This window comes from Oncorhynchus mykiss, chromosome 1, assembly GCF_057628025.1.
Source record: "Oncorhynchus mykiss isolate SJ-2025 chromosome 1, ASM5762802v1, whole genome shotgun sequence".
Lineage (NCBI taxonomy): Eukaryota > Metazoa > Chordata > Actinopteri > Salmoniformes > Salmonidae > Oncorhynchus > Oncorhynchus mykiss.
This window is the reverse complement of record NC_143022.1, coordinates 72749711-72768141: the sequence shown is the minus strand read 5'-3', so window position 1 is coordinate 72768141 and position 18431 is coordinate 72749711. Positions and strand designations below refer to the sequence as shown.

Here is an 18431-nt window from a genome sequence, read left to right as displayed (position 1 = left end):
CAGAGAGATCCTTGATGAAAACCTGCTCCAGAGCACTTAGGAACTCAGACGGGGGTGAATCTTCACCTTCCAAAGGGACAACAACCCTAAGCATACAGCTAGGACAACACAGGAGTGGCTTGGGGACAAGTCTCTGAATGTCTTTGAGTGGCCCAGCCAGATCCTGGACTTGAACCCAATCTAACATCTCTTGAGAGACCTGAAAATAACTGTGCAGCGACACTCCCCATTCAACCTGACCTAACTCCCCAAATGCAGGTGTGCCAAGCTTATAGCGTCATACCCAAGACTCAAGGCTGTAATCGCTGCCAAAGGTGCTTCAACAAAGTACTGAGTAAATGGTTTGAATACTTACGTAAATGTGTATTTCAACCTGATTTTCTTTGTCATTGTGGGGTATTGTGTGTAGATTGATGAGGTAAAAAAACCTAAGAAATCAATTTTATAATAAAGCTGTAACGTAACAAAATGTGGAAAAAGTCAAGAGGTCTGAATACTTTCCCAATGCACTAATTAGGATGTATTAAGGCCTAAATTTACAGATTTCCTTACATGAACTGTAGCTCAGTAAAATCATTGTAATTGTTGCAGTTATGTTTTTGTTCAGCATACATCAAATTATCAAAACATTGGTGAAAGGGTAATATATTGCAATACAGGGTTCATGTGTTCAAAAAATTTGGTAGAAAAACAAACTGCATCTACCTGTGTTCACCTGTCTAGTATTGGTGTGATTTGGGTTCAGATTCCCAACAATGGATTCAAACCCTGCTGCGTGTACTCAGTGTAGCCTGTAGGCTTATTGCATTCCATTGCTGATTCTCCATGCAGCTTTACTCCATGCATTTTCCAGTAGCTATTTCTCCTATTTCACTGAGTTTTAAAGCATAGGATGAATAATGTATAGTGGTAGGGCTAAATCACAGAAGTGCATCCACTGTGCTGTTCTCCTTTACTCTACACCATAATCCCTGTTTATCCAAGCTTGCTGTACAAGAGCTACAAAAGGCATTCCCAAAGAGAAAGCTTTTTGGGAAAGGGACAACAGGAAAAGGTTCCAGAGGCTCAATGTTGCTTAGTCTTCATATAGAACTGTGAAGATACAGTGAAATACAGACCAAGTTCCTAAAACATTATGAACACCTGCTCTTTCCATGACAGACTGACCAGGTGATCCCTTATTGATGTCACTTGTTAAATCCACTACAATCATTGTAGATTAAGTGGATGAGACCGTTTAAAGAACAACTTTTAAGCCGGGAGACAATTAAGACATTGTGTATGTGTGCCATTCAGAGGGTGAATGGGCAAGACAAAATATTTAAGTGCCTCTGAGTACGGAACTAGGTGCCAGGCGCAACGCTGCTGAGCTTTTCACATTTCCTGTGAGTATCAAGAATGGTCCACTACCCTCAGGACAACCAGCCAACTTCACACAACTGTGGGAAGCATTGGAGTCATGGGCCAGCATCCCTGTGGAATGCTTTCGACACATTGTAGAGTCCATGCTCAAATTAATTGAGGCTGTTCTGAGGACAAAGGGGGAGGAGCAACTACATACTAGGACATTGTTCTTAAATGTTGTCCACTCTGTGTATATTTGCTTAGGAGACACCTAAGGCACTGGATCAAGCTGGATGTTGACTTTGGTAATTCCGTTTCACGACAGTGAAATGCACAAGCCGATATAAGCTTATCTTATGGTAAGTATAGGAGAACACAGAGGACTGACAGTTAGCTGCGGATGGCTACAAACTGCACCAGCAAAGACATTTAATTATTATGATTTGAAAAAAAAAATCTAGATACTTTAGTTAAATATTCTACCCATATAGATGGCCCATTTCCCTGCACTGGTAATAAGCACTGGGCCTTCCAAGTCACTTTACAGTAGCAGCTTATGCTCCCATGTGGATTGGTACCATGTTTTCCTTAAGAGGTTCAAGTCCAAGTTGTGTTCAACAACGCAGAAAGAAGCATTTGCACAATCAATCCACATTTTCAAGCTCCATTTAATGTCCTACCAAAAGGAGTATGTGACTGAACCGGGAGAGAGTAAAATATTAAGTGCTTTTTCTTTCACCGGAATCAACCTTTTTCAGACAGAGCGGAACGATCAAAGTGTAGAAATGTCAAATAATCAGTGAATTAACTTTTTCAAAGTATTTGGTATGATGTCAATGTAGATAAAAGGCACATAGCAGCTTTGTATCTTAGTGGGATTGTTGAATACGCACCAAATCACACATTCAGAAGCCTTCACATACCGGTACATATCCCAAATCTTACATACTCAGACTCTTATCTACACAATCAGATCAATGTATATATCCGGGAAAAGTAAAACAGGTTGCATTTATTAAACTTGCATTGAGAATTAGAGGCAAAAAAAACTTGCTCATAGCGTTTTTGAACAGCCTGTAAAAAGGGTAACAAGTAATCATTGCAATTAAGAATGTATATTTCAGCCTTTATTGAAGTTTACAGGATCCTGTAGAAATCAAAAAAGCGATGTCAATGGGCAACCAGAAGATTTCTCAAATTCAGGAAAGTGTATGTTTTCTTTTAAATAGTATACTTCAAGAACGACCAATATATTCCTGGTTACAACTGTCCTTGCACTAACAGTCCAAACAATTGAAATGAACATTCAGTAAACATTATTCTCTAATGGTAGGCTAGTTCCCTTATATATTCAGTGATTTCCTCTGTCATTATGTATACATAAACAAATTGAATAACATACCAATCAGTGGTTATTTCACAATTGAAAAAAAAAAAAAAAGCACTTACAGTTTACACTGTTATACAGGTAAAAATAAAAAGGTAATTTGTTTGTCGACTGTTTCCTTAAGGGCATAGCATAGTTTGGAGTTTTGTCTTATTTTTGTTGGTTTGTAAGCTGTTTCATTCTCATCTAGTTTTTTTGTCCTCTTTATTCAGCCATTACATAATTAGATTCTTACATACAAATATTGACAAAATGGTGGCTTGTGCTTCGAAGCCGTCAAAGTCTATTTAATAACAATAGTAATAGTTGTGAGGAGGAGTGGCCGCGGCTTAGGGTGGAGGGGAGCAAAGAGGGGCGGGACTCATAGCGGGCCCTCACTGCAGGTGCCGTCTTGGCTGCCAGTCGGCTTCTCCGCGTCCTGATTGGCCAGCTCCTTGACCACGAGGGCGGCACTCTTGTCTGAGAACTCCTCCCCGTCAGGCTCCAGGCCCTCAGGGCAGGGCAGCTTCAGCAGTTCCTCTCGTAGCTGGGCCGTGTGCCTCTGGATGGGGAAAGAGGGAAAGAGGACAGAGTTATCACATAGGGCTCAGTTCAGAGCTACTATATGCTGTGAGGAGGAAAACATGGGCTCTGATGAGGAAATAGATGTATACTCTTCCCAACAATAATGACAAAGCCTGTGAACTAAACGCTCTTCCAAACCAATACAAACTTCAAACCCACCATTTAAGTTGTCTAAAATACACTTGGAGCTCACATTAATCCATTCCAGTTGCCCTTTCACTGCCAAAGCAGAGTATCTTGGATACTACTGAAGTACTGAAAAAAGGGACCACTTCTCACACATCACCTTAAAAAAAAAATACCAGGAGAAAGGAATCAAGAACGTGCACTAAAGATCAACCCATCATTTCAGAATCTGAAACTATTTGCTGGAGCAAGAGAAAAAAAAGCCCTGAAGATAATGGGACTACAAAGAACTCTGTGGCCCTGCTTTAAAAACAGCACTGAGTGTTGCTACAGCAATGTGAGCAGCTTGCTGTGGTCCTTTAGTCTATATCAGGGTGTCTGGGAGATTATTTACACTGGGTATTAATAGTGGCTATTAACAGCCAGAGGAAGGGAGCCTTGGTGCCAGTGAGCGCTGAGTGAAGTAGGACGCGGGTCCCTTATCTGCTCTGGCCGCCTCGAGACGGTCAGAGGGGGAAGCCAGCTGTGGCATGAATCAAGCCTGTCCACCATGCATAAACATCAGGGATGTTACCCTGAGAGACCAATTCAGACCTCATTAACACAAACCAGAACTGTGTGCGCTTGTGTGTGTAAACGTAAGTGAAAGGGGGATGAGGTGTTACCTTCTGTGGTGAAGGACCACGTTCTGATATGGTTCAAGGTTCTCCTGTAGCTGAAGAGTGCGTTTGTTTACCTTCAATGCAGCAGCGTGATGGGACATGGTGCGGCCCACTCTCTTGTCACTGCTGTACTGCTGGATGTCTGCGATCCACTCCTCACACTGTGCCATGACCTCTACCCGCTTCAGGTAGAAGTGTTTGTGGATCACCTGTGGATGAGAACAGCCATGAGTCTCAGATAAACATGCAGCACGTTTACCAGCAGTAACATTATTGAAACTCATTTCTGGTTTACAGCCATTTAGTAGGGCCAGGAGTTTTTCCTGTACACATGTACGGGCCCTAGTTATAGGCTATGGAATGCATAAAATATGTTGGGAAATGTAAATGTTGCTTCCATGACACATTGGAGGACAATGAGTATAATGCATGGATAATTCAATCAAATTTGCCCTTTGTTCTGACTTCAATATAATCCTAATGTAACATTACTAAACCGCTGTCCAATGGCCCAGATTATGGAATGGTGAAGTGAGCCAGCCAGCTTTGGAAATAAAATCCCTTGAAATACCCCACGGTTCACACTGTAAATGACAAAGGAAAGGGTGAGTGCAATGACACAAACTAATACAATTTGTTCGGCATATTTCTGAATAGGCAACACACCGACACTTCTGAAAGTTTTCCTCTGCAACAGGGAGCAGCATGAGGACTGGTCTTATTTCACTCTGACTGGAAAGGGAGTTGGATCTGGGCAGGCAGGCTGATTTGAAGTGCAGCGTTAACTTAATAAATATAAGCACCATTTCTCCACTGAAAAAGTTTGGAGGAGTGCTATGCAACGTTACCCTTGACTGAGTTCTCCAGGTCTGCACAGAGCCTGAGAGGCTGGGTACAAGTAGGAACTTCAAATTATTCATAAGCAAAAAGCATTAGCAATGGAAAAACCCAGGGGCTATCAGATCTCCAATATCAATACACTCCGTGTGTGTGCGCGTGTGTTTAAGATGCCTCACAACCAAGAACCAACCTCTGTCTTCAGCCTATTCTGATTGCTAGATTTTACCAGAGATTAATCTGATTAAATTAGAATAATCAAATAACAGGATGATTGCTGGTAGACACGGAACACAATAAAATGACTATAGGATCGAGCAGATCCAGAAACATGGGTAAATCAATCCTGTCAAAACAAAGCATGACTGACATGACTATTTGTTACACCCGCTAAAGAAATGAGCCACCCAATCAGAATATAACAGAGGGCCAGAATTGGCTCTCCACTGAGACCAAGATTAGATAGATTAGATGAGATGTAGCCTAGTATTGAACTGTGTGGCGATCTAGATAGTCTTAATTATTGGGAGGCAGCTCTCTATTTGAATGGAGCAGGGCTGGCTGTCAACCTGCTTTCTCAGTCTCTCCCACTTCACATTGTGGGTCTGGGAGTGTTTATCACCAGGTCTCTCTGATGTCACAGCAAGCCTTGCTCTGCGCTCCAGTCAGCCACTTCAGCCCCCCCTTACCCAACACATGCTGCGATGAGTGATGTGTCAGTGATGTCAATCTACACACACCACTCCTCAGTACCAACCCCCCCCGACCCCTCCATCCCTCATCCCAGCATGAGTCTCTGTGGCAGACAAAATCGGGATGCTACTGCTCTTCACTTTCCGTTTCACAACTATTGTTGGGGGATTAGTTGCCATGGCCGCTGGTTTGTTATGTACCAGGATCAATCTGGAGAATGGGGCTGGGCTCTGCTTCCCTCTCTCCTCTCCTGCTTGATTTACTTCAAATTATTTCTCTGATGCTCCCCAGCTGATTGCCGTGAATCCTTCAAGGTCACATTGGTGGGTAAACGTGGGAGAGTGATCGGTACGGTCACCTCCCTCGTAGCCGTTTACAAACAAAGTGCTCCTACTCCCGGCCAAGGTTATTATAGTAAACTAAAATGAAAGCTAATCATGAAAAAACGATTTAGTAAACTGAAATAAAATTATTAACAAACCCGTCACAAAAACCATCTTTGTCATCAAAACAAAATGAAATAAAAACAAATCATGAAATAAGGGTTTTTCAAGCTTCTGAATCTGGTGGATAAATGTAGAGATGTTTTAAATAGATAGGGATGCACAAGCTAGGCCTAACAGCAGTGGCAAAGGACGCACCCCGCAGTCCCCAACCCCCCCCCAAAAAATAATATATATATATATATATATATATATATATATATATATATATATATATATATATATATATATATATATATATATATATATATATATATATATATATATATATATGCCAAGAGTGTGCAAAGCTGTCATCCAGGCAAAGAGTGGCTACTTTGAAGAATCTAAAATCTAATATGTATTTTGATTTGTTTAACACCTTTTTTGGTTAGTACTGCATGTTATTTCATAGTTTGATGTCTTCACTATTATTCTACAATGTAGAAAATAGTACAAAATTAATTAAAACCCTTGAATGAGTAGGTCTCCAAACCTTTGACAGGCACTGTATACATTTTTTGATTGGGTTGGGGGCTCCTGACACCACTCGCTAACAGGGAAAAGATTGTCTAGGTAGATAACGTGATTCTAGGTACATGTACTACTAAAGATAAAAAGCATTGGATTGTTGTAAACATGGGCGAGAGAGTTTTCTTCCAACATATTTTTTGCACCCGTCTCGGCGATATTCCATTAAAATTCAAGTCACATTGATATTGACTTTATAATTTAAACCTAACTTATGACCTGAACCATCACCTTATGTTTTACTGCCCCCAGGTTGCAAAAAGTGACATCCTAAAAAACAATACAACACAAATGTCTCCTAGCCTCACACATGCTTTCTGTTCAACACTAAAACTAAATAGAAATATTTCGAAGCAACTAAAACTAAATATAACTAGCAAATCAGGTCTTAAAACTAACTGAAACAAAATGTAACTTAAAACAAAAACAGAAAAACAAACAGAAATAAAAACTATTATCTTTCTCCCGGCGTTACGCAACTTCCCCCAGATTTGCAGATATTGAGCCACAGTGGTGACGTGTGCACAGGGCTCATACTACAAGCGAAAGCCCAGAGGCAGATCTAGGCCTGACATTATGTGGTAGACCTCCATTTAACATAGCCATTTAGAAATGCTTACCAATTCAAAAGGACTAAATCCCCAGGGGCGTTTCATATTGTAAGGGCACTGCACATGTGACTTTTGGCATTTCAGTACACACATTGGTCACATGGATGGAAGCGTTGTGTCCATATCCAAGAGTCACTGAACATGGAACACGTGTACCCATCAGAGTAGGGTGTCTTGACAAATGACCTGTAAACGGTATGCTGGACACATACTGAACACACAAAAACACCAACAAATCCATGTGAGATACACACAATACAAACAGACAAATGCACACACTGGCATGGTCTGCTGATTGTGTACTCTATTTACAGATGAACTAAGTGACCTTTTAGGTAATGCTGCCGTCCACTCATTACGCCAGAGGGTAGACGTGTGTCTCCATGTTTTTCTGCTTGCTCCACACACGAAGGGGTCAAGGGTGAGAATAAAAAAAAAAAAATCATCCTGAGGCTCCTCTGACACAGCGTGCCTGCCTGCTGCATGCTAAGCCCCTGGTCTGCTCCTCTGCTGACTCTGGCAGCTCAGGTCTACTATGCTACTGCACCGTAAATACTGCCACTGTTCAAACGGAGTAGAGATGGACAAAAGACATCTCTGGAGGGGTAAATCAGTTTGGAGCTGCAGTCAAGTGCCTTGGCATCAGTGGGGGAGGGAGAGTGTGACTATAGCTGGGACTGAGGTCGGGGTGGGAGAGTGGGGTGGGCAAAGGGGGCCGGAGGAGAGAGAAACGAGGGCCTACTTCTCCAAACGGGCAGATGGCATGGCCTCTGGACGGTCGGCCTCTGGGACAGGAAAAACAGCCCAGCTTTATTCACGCCGACTTCAACACCACTGCCCCAGCGTCGAGTGGTGTGTTTGTGTCGGTTAATGTCAGCATTCTCAAATCTTCGCCCGCACACCACGTCATCCTCTCCTGACAGAGACGAGGAGATGCTCAACAGTAGCACTCCTGCAGAATCCCTCGCCGCATGTTGCCTAAGACGAGGTCCTCCTCAGTCACTCAGATCCGGTGACTAAACAGTGACATTCTAAAGCCCCCCATCGTCACTTTTGACTGACACTCTGCAGAGGCAAGCAGTAGCTGCCACAGAATTGGGCCATGGGAAGGAAGGGGAGATGTGATGTTAGGGGAATGAACAATTTCCTTGCCAGCATAGCCATGGAAATCCTGGCAGCTGTGGCACATCACTCCTCCACTCTTGGCTTTCTCTTGCTCTCTGTCACGAAACCCAACATAGGAGCCCTATTTAACCTCCAGCGAGACTATACAGCAGCCTGCAATATTCTGAACCAAGCTGTGCTGGGTTAGCAGGTCCTTCAGAGAGGAGTCAACTCCCCAGCCTCGATAGGTCCCACTGGGCAGAGGTGTCACGCTAAAACCCAGAAATAATGCACTGTAATGGAGTGTGCTGAACACAATCACTTATTTCCTTGACAGGGTGTGCAAGCAGGACTGTGTGTGCGGTCCATCCACTGATGCATCCCCCTCTTGTTTACATGATAAATGAACACGTAAGGTAGCTTAGTTCCATCTGCTCTGGGAGGTCCTTGGATTGTGATTCTACCACACTGTATATAGTAGACTCGGTCAGGGCTGGCAGAGGTCAAGACAACATGCTGGTCTCATAAAGGACTCCATAACTTCCCCCATCGTCACAACAGTGAATACCCCATAGATGTAGAATTATATTTCTATGGGAAAGCCCTTTGATAATGAGCTCCATTCTTGTGTGGACCGACCTATGAAGAGAGGACAGTGGTGTCGGTCTCGCTAAGCTCCTGAGGGAAAGCGCTTTGGAGTGGTGGGTTTGAGATGTCAGCCACAGCAAAGCCTCCCCTAATGGCCTATTCACACTCGAGCAGGCTGCGCGCATGGGACCCCCCCCCCCGACTCGCTCTCTCACATACAAAATAGGATCTATTTTTCAACGGCCAACCTGTTGTTCCTAATTCCACCTGACAATCTCCTGCTGCATTATTCAAGGTTGCTTTTTATTCTCCATCTCAGACTATAAATAGGGCATAGAAATGTGGGATTCTCACACACAATACCCCGGCACCAAAAATAAATATGTCTACAGTGTCACAGCTTTCACTGTTTACATGAGTGGAAAGAGACAGCGCTGAGCACGCAGCATCATCAAAACGGAGACAATTACTACTGTATGTGTGCGCGTGCCGCAGCTATTCTGTTTGCAGCTGGTATTTTGTTCTGTCTCTGCCATGGGCTCAGATGGGGAAAAGGGCAGGATCGTGTAGGAGTGTCTCACGAGCTTAATTGAATTTCAGGATGTCACTAAGGCAGTATTGCAGAGACCTGCCGTTTTCTCCAGCTCCTGGCTCCAATGGCCCATTTCACATTGAGCCGCTTTGACGTCAGATCCCTGTGGTTTTATTACAGAGACTGCTGCCATGCAAAAGCTGACGATTTTCACCCTGGGACCCGAAAATGACACTGCCACGCTTCTACCACATAGCATGGAATATTACTGGGAGCAGCTGACGTGACAGTTTGGGTGTCTGTCTTGAACTCACTCACACACACAATGTACTTCAACAGTACCGCTACCTCAAAGGATTGGAGACCATTTGTCTTTGATGAACTATACAGTACATCGGATTCTTCTGTTTGTGCAATAGGCAATCTATGCCAATGTCTTCATCTAATTTGATGGATTTCTCCAGGTAATCCTGTTGAGAATCTACATCTTTTTCGCGGGAAGACTTCTCCAGGTACGGTTCCATATCTATGAGATGGGGTCACATGGGGCCAAATAGATCCCGGACAAGCCTCCATAATTTTTCAGTTTTTACAATGAGTGGGTCTAATCCTGGATTCTGATTGGTTAACACCGCATTCCAGTCGGTGTCAATTCCACAAGTTATCACCGGCTAAGGCTATGACAGTGAAATGCCCATTTACTGATCCATCTCACTGCGCAATCCATGGTCTCTTTAGCCCAACCAGGCAATTTATGAACTTAATCATCACTGTAAAAAAGCATCTAGACATTATATCCCCTTTCTTTAAAACTAGTATTTGTTACTGACTGGCTCAATTCGGTTTTATGTAGCAAAATGTGATTTTTACATTGGATAAAAGTAGAGACTCAGAGCTACAAAATTGTATATCATACAATACAGCTTAGGAACAATGGGAAAGTAATTCTGCTTTGAATGTTGATAAACTTGTAACCTCACTTTTGAGAAAATGGCCCCTGTTTTGGTACCTACTGGAGGGCTCTGCCTACACCCATTCAGCATCACTTTAAGGATTCACACGCGAGGCCATGTACAAAAAATCTTATCTGGAGAGCCAGAGCGTGCTCAGAGTGCTCACTGTGCGTTCGTAAACTCAAGAGCGTTTTCAGATTGTCCATTCGTAAATTTGGAGTGTTCAGGACGCTCTGTCCGAGGAGTAGGGTTGATCTGAGCTTTCTGACCTAAAAACGGCAGTCAAACCCCCAAGCTAACTGGCTAACGTTAGCTAGCTTGCTAGCTACTTCCAAACACAAATTAGAGAACGACTGACACGGTACCCAAACCGGCTGCGCGCGTGCGCTATCGTGCAGAAATGTATTTCTAAATGTATTTTGCGACGCTCGCGCACGCGAAGTGCCCGGTCTGGTCAGCATTTAAGTCGAGTCCATAGATATGGAACAAAAATAGTTCACGACTGGGTTGTGTCTCTGGCAACCTAACTGACAGAGTGAAGGAACAGCCAGCTTGGGTAGCAACCCTAGATTTGTATCGGGACTGTTCAGTGGAAGGAGGAAATATTAATAATAAATTCAGCAAAATAAAATGTTTTATGAAAAAAGGTCAATCATTATTTGAACATGTTGGTAACACATTGCATAAAAGTCAATCCTCTCGAAGCCGGTGTTTGGAGGATATATTAGCACGGTTTGACGCTCCAAGACGAACACGGGCTTCTCATTATCACTTAACACTAGAAGCGTTAAAGCAGTCATTTTGACTGCTCATGAATAAATAAAAATATCACACTGCCATTTCTAAAGTCATGCCCCCCTCCGTCCGACTTTTCCTAAATAAGTTTATATAACACAATGCCGTTGTTAGAATCTCAATATGACAAACCGAACTGGAGTTATAACCAATTTTTTGAACGATGTCCCCCGTTGACCCTCCTTTTCCAGATAGTAGGGCCTGCTCCGCGCCTTCTCCTGACAGTGGAATGTGCCGTGCTCAGTTGTTAAATCACCCTGATAATTGCCTCGAAACTGAACCTAAACTAATTTCACACATAGAACAGATGAAATAAATGAAGTCAAATATGAATGGGGAGAAAGGGTGAGTTGATGAACGAGGGGAAGCGAGCGATGCATAATTATTTAATCACCAATTGTGAATGAAGAACAGGACGGGCCATTCTATTGAATTGGTATATTCAAATTTAAATCTCAAAATGTTATATACCCTATATCAGTCCACCAAATCCAAGCAGTTTTATCAGTCTACTCTGGCCTACTTAGTAGATAGTGAGAGTGTGTGTAATTTACAATGGCAAGAAGACCAAGATGAATGGAAGCACATGCTGTGTTAGCGTTACTCCAAGATCTGAATGAAAACCACAGATGGCGGGGAAGAAATGATTCATGACACCTCTGATGATTAGTCTTCTGATTCTGAGCCTCAGCCTGAATAATCTACACCTCCTAGGCCTAAGTGCAAAAAAGCCAGAATGGTGCACATTGTGCAGGTGCCCACGCCACCACCAAATGAAACGTGAGACAGGAGAGAAGATGGGATGACACCCACCGTTTAGATAGAACAAGCCGATGACAATGCGTCATGCCAATTATCAACACAAAATGTCAACAGAGAGCAGCCCTTACTTCTCAAGCAAACAACATCAGCAATGCACTCACCAGCTTTCGTTGTTTCCAGTACATTCAGAAATTATTCAGACATTCACTTTTTCCACATTTTATTACGTTACAACCTTATTCTAAAAGTGATTACATTTCTTTCCTCAATCTACACACAATATCCCATAATGACAAAGCGAGAACAGGTATGCTGACATGTTTGCAAATGTATTAAAAATAAAAAAACATTTGTAATGACACTCGAAATTGCGCTCCGGTACATCCGGTTTGCATGGATCATTCTTGAGATGTTTCTACAACTTGACTGGAGTCCACTTGTGGTAAATTCAATTGATTGGACATGATTTGGAAAGGAAAACGCCTGTCTATACACTGTATGAGGTCCCACAGTTGACAGTGCATGTCCCCAAGAACACAGAGGCCTCCATCATTCTTAAATGGAAGAAGTTTGGAACCACCAAGACTCTTCCTAGAGCTGGCCGCCCAGCCAAACCGAGCAATCGGGGGACAAGGGCCTTGGTCAGAGTGGGGACCAAAAACCTGATGGTCACTGACAAGAGCTCCATAGTTCCTCTGTGGAGATGGGAGAACCTTCCAGAAGGACAACCATTTCTGCAGCATTCCACCAATCAGGTTTTCACAGTAGAGTGGCAAGACAGAAGCCACTCTTCAGTCAAAGGTACGACAGCCCGCTTGGAGTTTGCCAAAAGGCAGCAGGCCATGTCTAAAGGACTCTCAGACCATGAGAAACAAGATTCTCTGGTCTGACGAAACCAAGATTGAAGTCTTTGGCCTGAATGCCAAGCGTCACGTCTGGAGTAAACCTGGCACATCCCTATGGTGACGCATGCTGGCAGCATCATTTTGTTGGGACGTTTTTCAGCGGCAGGGGCAGGGAGACTAGTCAAGATCGAGGGAAAGATGAACAGAGCAAAGTATAGCGAGATCCTTGATGAAAACCTGCTCCAGAGCGCTCAGGACTTCAGAATAGGGTGAAGGTTCACCTTCCAACAGAACAACGACCCTAAGCACACAGCCAAGACAACGCAGCAACGCTCCCATCCAGCCTGACAGAGATTGACGATCTGCAGAGAAGAATGGCAGCAATCACTGCCAAAGGTGCTTTAACAAAGTGCTGAGTCAAGGGTCTGAATACTGTTTTTGCTCATTGTGTGTAGATTGATAAGGAAAAAAACTATTTATTCAATTTCAGAATAAGGCTGTAACGTAACAAAATGTGGAAAAAGTGAAGGGGCCTAAATACTTTCTGAATGCCCTGTATGGACACACTACAGCCTTCAGGGACTATACAGTGGCTAAGGCGCACACAGAGTAAGGAGACACTGCCTGGGATCTGTCTGTTGATGAGCTGGAAGCGTCATTCATACTTTTCTTTGGAGAAAACATGTCACGGGATTGCGTACGGACTCGGGAGAGGCCGAAGGTCGAGAGCCGTGCGTCTTCCGAAACACAACCCAGCCAAGCCGCACTGCTTCTTGACACAGTGCCGCTTAACCCGGAAACCCTGTGCACCTGGCGACCGTGTCCATGTGCATTGCTCCCGGACCGCCACAGGAGACGCTAGTGCGCGAAGGGAGAAGAACATCATTGCCGGCAAAACCCTCCACTAAACGGGACGACGCTGGGACAATTGTGCGCCGCCCCATGGGTCTCCCGGTCGTGACAGTGCCTGGACTCGAACCAGGATCTCTAGTGGCACAGCAAGCACCTCGGCACCACTCGGAAGGTGAGTATTCTAATGTTACCTTAGATCGTCATTAACACAACCAAATTAGAATTTTTGCAATAGCATATATGAAATTACACTATTAGAATGTTGCAGGCAAAATGACTGCTCATTAGCTTGAAGGGGGGGGTCCTTCAAAGCCCAGCAGTTTTAGTGTCAACTGGCCTTCCTCCCTGTCTCGCTATACAAATGAGAGATAGAGGACATGGCAGTGCTCTCCAAAGGTCCACATCCCTACTCTGTCTCCCCAGTCTGGTCTGCTCACAGGGCTGATCACCATGTCTGACGGCCTAGTAAATAATGTCTGGCTAAAGGAAAACATTGGTCCAGAGGCTCAGGTTGAGGCCCACAGACAGACGTCCTGTCCTCTCTTCTGATTGCAGGTAGAGAGCGACCGGAAAATACACATTATTGTTTTGGCAAAGCCAAGATGCTTGGCAGAGCAGCAAGCACCTGGGATCTTAATTTCATTCTGTGTTCTCATCCAGGTCCACATTCCCAGAATCCAATATTTTAAATCGATGTTGGCTGTGTGTGTGCACATGCACACAGGGGCAAACGACAGAGCAAAGCCAATGACAATGCCATTAATAAGAAGTTATTTCTTGCTGTGTCATGAAGCTCCAATGAGATACAATGTGACAGAGGAGAAGAGAAGAGGAACAAGAGAGTGAGTGGAATGTCGGGTGCTGAGTTCTATCTGCTCGCAGTGTGAGTGATTAGACACAGCACATGTTAGAAGCCTAACTAGAGCTGTGTATCTGGCTGTGGTGCCTTAAGTTCCCTCCATCAGACAGCAGCACCTACACAGGGGCCACGTATGTGGTGCTGACACAAGCCTCCCCTGCCTGGAGGAAATCATTAGAAACACCTCTTCTACCACCTTCCAATCTCCCTCTGCTTCACTTTCTTTCCCTCTACCCTCTCTTCATCTTCCCCTCCCCCATCCTCTCCCTCGCTCCACCTCTCTAGGCCGAGTTGGTGACTGACTGCATCTACTGCGCTATCAGCCTGCGCAGCCGGTGTCAAGGACAGGAGGAAATCAAATACGGGGCCGATATTATCTACCTTGGAATTAATCAACATTGAATTTATTATCTGCCACTGTTGTAATAAAGGACAGTGAAGGACTTTGGGCCTGTATCAGACCGTTTTTATTAAGCAGAGGCTGGTAGCTACTGTAATAAAGGAGCATGCTGAGTGTTATGGTAATCCATGACAGAGAATGCTACTACAATAGAATTGAGGCATTATTATACACTGACGTGGGTCTGGTTGAGATGTCAGGAAAGGTGAGGGTTAACAGTAACAGGAGGAAGGCTCCGGGTTATGTAATACTCTTACCCCTTTCAAAGAGTATGCAGGGTAACCTAACTATGTTTGAAAGGGTGAGGTACTGCAGGATAGCCTGATAGCAGGGCGGGGGGGGGGGCTCACCTCTTTGAAGCAAGGCGAGGCATTGCGCATCTGCTCAAGCATGGCCCACTTGACGGAGGCCTGCCGGATGTTTCCGTCATACTCGCGGGAGCTCTGTGTGCCGCTGGGGGTTCCGCGTGAACGCTCGTAACCCGGCTCGTTGAAGTAGGGCTCCGACACCAGGATCAGAGACTGCACTGATACCAGAACCTGGAGGAGAGAGAGGGACAGAGCGAGAGAAAGAATTGAAATTGAGAGAGAAAGAAAACGACAAAGAGAGCGAGAAAGAGAGATTAATGTATTTGATCATTAGGAAATACACATATAGCCAGAACTTGTTGGGAGGTTACTGAAGAGGGTGTGGGGAGAGCCGAAGGGGGAGCAAGAGATACAAGATAAAGAGGAGACAGAAGCAGTGGGAGAGGTGAGAACATTGCAGAGCCTACAATGAGCATCACAGCAAAAAGCATGGGGGTCACTTTACAGACAGCCTTCACAGTATGTTGCCTGTAAAATAAATCAGGAACTGTTTTTTAGAACCCAATTCATTCAGTCTTTTTATCACATCCTTGCCGGGATGAGCTTTCTATATCTCCCGTGCACAACAGCACGTTTTGGAGTGGGACTAGATGTGGGCTGATGTGTCTGGACGTCTATTTTATTCAATCCATTGACTGTAGAACATCACAAAGACATCAATTATTAATTTGTAATAGGCAGGTCCTAAGAAACATAAGATAAAATAATAAAAATGCATTTTCAAATTAATAGAATGGCATATTTTGAGTTGAATTGTGTTACTGGTCTGTGCAGCCTACAGGCGACATGTCTGCACCACGCACATGAAATCAATAGGCCTAGAATATTTTGTGAAATAAACCGACAACATATTTTATAGTTGGCTAAGAAAACACAAATACAAATAATATTTTCCCCACACAACTTGCGACACGGCAACCTGTGGAACCGTTGTCATAAAAGCAATATTTTTGAAACTGAGCCCAAGGCAAGACCATTATTTTTTGATTCATGTTTCATCGCTTTCCTATCCCCCCCTCTGCTTTGTTAGGGAGCAGGCGTAGGGTCTTACATTGAGAGTATCTTCATCATGATACCGATAAAATAATAGCAATGTATATTTTCAAAAGCATGTGAGTGTCGTGTTCATATTTCACAACCTCTGCGGGCTTTTGGAGTTGCCTACACACGATCAAGCAAAAATAATAGAACTACACCGGATAGAAAAATGTATAGATGAGCTATACCACCTCTACTTATTTGCCCAGCCAGAAAACCAAATATACAGAAGGAAATCACATTGATTAATTAAGACTGTAGGCCTACGCTACTAAGCGACTGAAGAACAAAATCATCCATTTGTTAAGCTACATAACATGCTGACACAATGTTCTGATCAGCATTAATCAATGTGCCAAGACAAGACAAGATGATCATGAGCAGCACTCACCTCAGCTAATATTTCCACAGCCTAATTGTATTCTAACCAATATCCAAATGGAGACTCAGTTTAAAAGAAAAAACTCGGACATTCATCGATTTATGGATGTAGTTACTATAGGAATAGTGACGCGTTGACTATTTCACTCTATACCATTTGTATTTCATAGACCTTTGACTATTGGCTGTTCTTATAGGCACTTTAGTATTGCCAGCCTAATCTCGTGAGTTGATAGGCTTGAAGTCATAAACAGCGCTGTGCTTCAAGCATTGCTAAGAGCTGCTGGCAAACGCAGTCAAGTGCCGTTTGAATGAATGCTTACGAGCCCGCTGCTGCCTACCACTGCTCAGTCAGACTGCTCTATCAAATATCAAATCATAGACTTAATTATAACATAATAACACAGAAATACGAGCCTTAGGTCATTAATATGGTCAAATCCATAAACTAATCATTTCTAAAAACAAAACTTATTTTATTGAACGGGTGGCAACCCTAAGTCAAAATATTTCTGTTACATTGCACAACCTTCAATGTTATGTCATAATTGTGTAAAATGATGGCAAATTAGTTCACAATGAGCCAGGCGGCCCAAAGTGTTGCATATACCCTGACTCTGCTTGCACTGAACGCAAGAGAAGTGACAATTTCCCTAGTTAATATTGCCTGCTAGCACGAATCTCTTAACGAAATAAGCAGGTTTAAAAAAATATATACTTCTGTGAATTGATTTTAAGAAAGGCATTGATGTTTATGGTTAGGTACATTTGTGCAGAGATTGTGCTTTTTTTGGCAGTTTGCTTTTGTTAAATCATCACCTGTTAGGCAAAGTTGAAGCAGGGCTGTGTTTCGATGATAAATATGCACGTTGATTATATGCAGCGCAGGACAAGCTAGTTAACCTAGTAATATCATCAACCATGTGTACTGATGATGTGAAGATTGATTGTTTTTTTATAAGATAAATGTAATGGCTAGCTAGCAACTTACCATGGCTCCTTGCAACCTACTAGGTCCTTTTGACGCTGCACTCGCGTATAAGGTGGTTAAGCCTGCCATGCAGTTTCCTCGTGGACTGCAATGTAATCGGCGGCCAAAAATGCCAATTACCGAATGTTATGAAAACAGCCCTAATTAAATCGGCTATGCTGATTAATCGGTCGACCTCTAGTATGAATACTTCCTGAAGGCACTGTATATAGCCATGTTATTTTTTACTCGTTATTCACTGTGTATTTATTTCTTGTGTCACTATTACCATTCAGCTCATTTTTAACTCTGCATTGTTGGAAAATGACCCAACATTTCACGGTTAGCCTTCACCTGCTGTCTGCGAAGCATGTGACAAATAGCATTTTATTTAATTTATTCCCACAGTAATTCTTTATGGATCTATCCACTTGTGGTTAAGAAAACAATGCATGTGGTGGGCTATGCGAAGAGCTGGGTGAAGAGACATGCCGTGTAAAGTTAAGAACTGCCAGGGGGATAGTAGTAATGGGCGCTGCTTAGCAACCATCAAAAGGTATGGAGTGTAATGCGTGCCAATGCCGCCTCCGCATTAAGGCTAGATTTCATACTAAGCCATTGGCAAAACTTCAACCAACACTACGTATGTTTGCGGGAAATAAAAGCTTAAGCTTTGATTACTGGAAACACCTTTCAAATCAAATGAAATGCAGCTAGTTTGCTGTCTTTCCAGCTTCAGTTTGAAGT

General features: G+C 43.4%; 1 protein-coding gene across 50 annotated transcripts in view; it reads right to left on the bottom strand.

The window, feature by feature from the left end:
- Positions 1 to 2330: 2330 nt before the first annotated feature.
- Positions 2331 to 18431, bottom strand: part of birc6 (baculoviral IAP repeat containing 6) — a 156323-nt gene continuing 140222 nt past the window's right edge. For all 50 annotated transcript variants that reach the window (XM_090238853.1, XM_090238863.1, XM_090238866.1 and 47 more), the window contains 3 exons: positions 15278 to 15466; positions 4158 to 4292; positions 2331 to 3272 (listed from right to left, as the gene is read on the bottom strand). In XM_090238853.1, the coding sequence (XP_090094979.1) occupies positions 3093 to 3272; positions 4158 to 4292; positions 15278 to 15466 (504 nt within the window). In that variant the 3' untranslated portion in view covers positions 2331 to 3092. The remainder of the gene's footprint in view (positions 3273 to 4157; positions 4293 to 15277; positions 15467 to 18431) is intronic.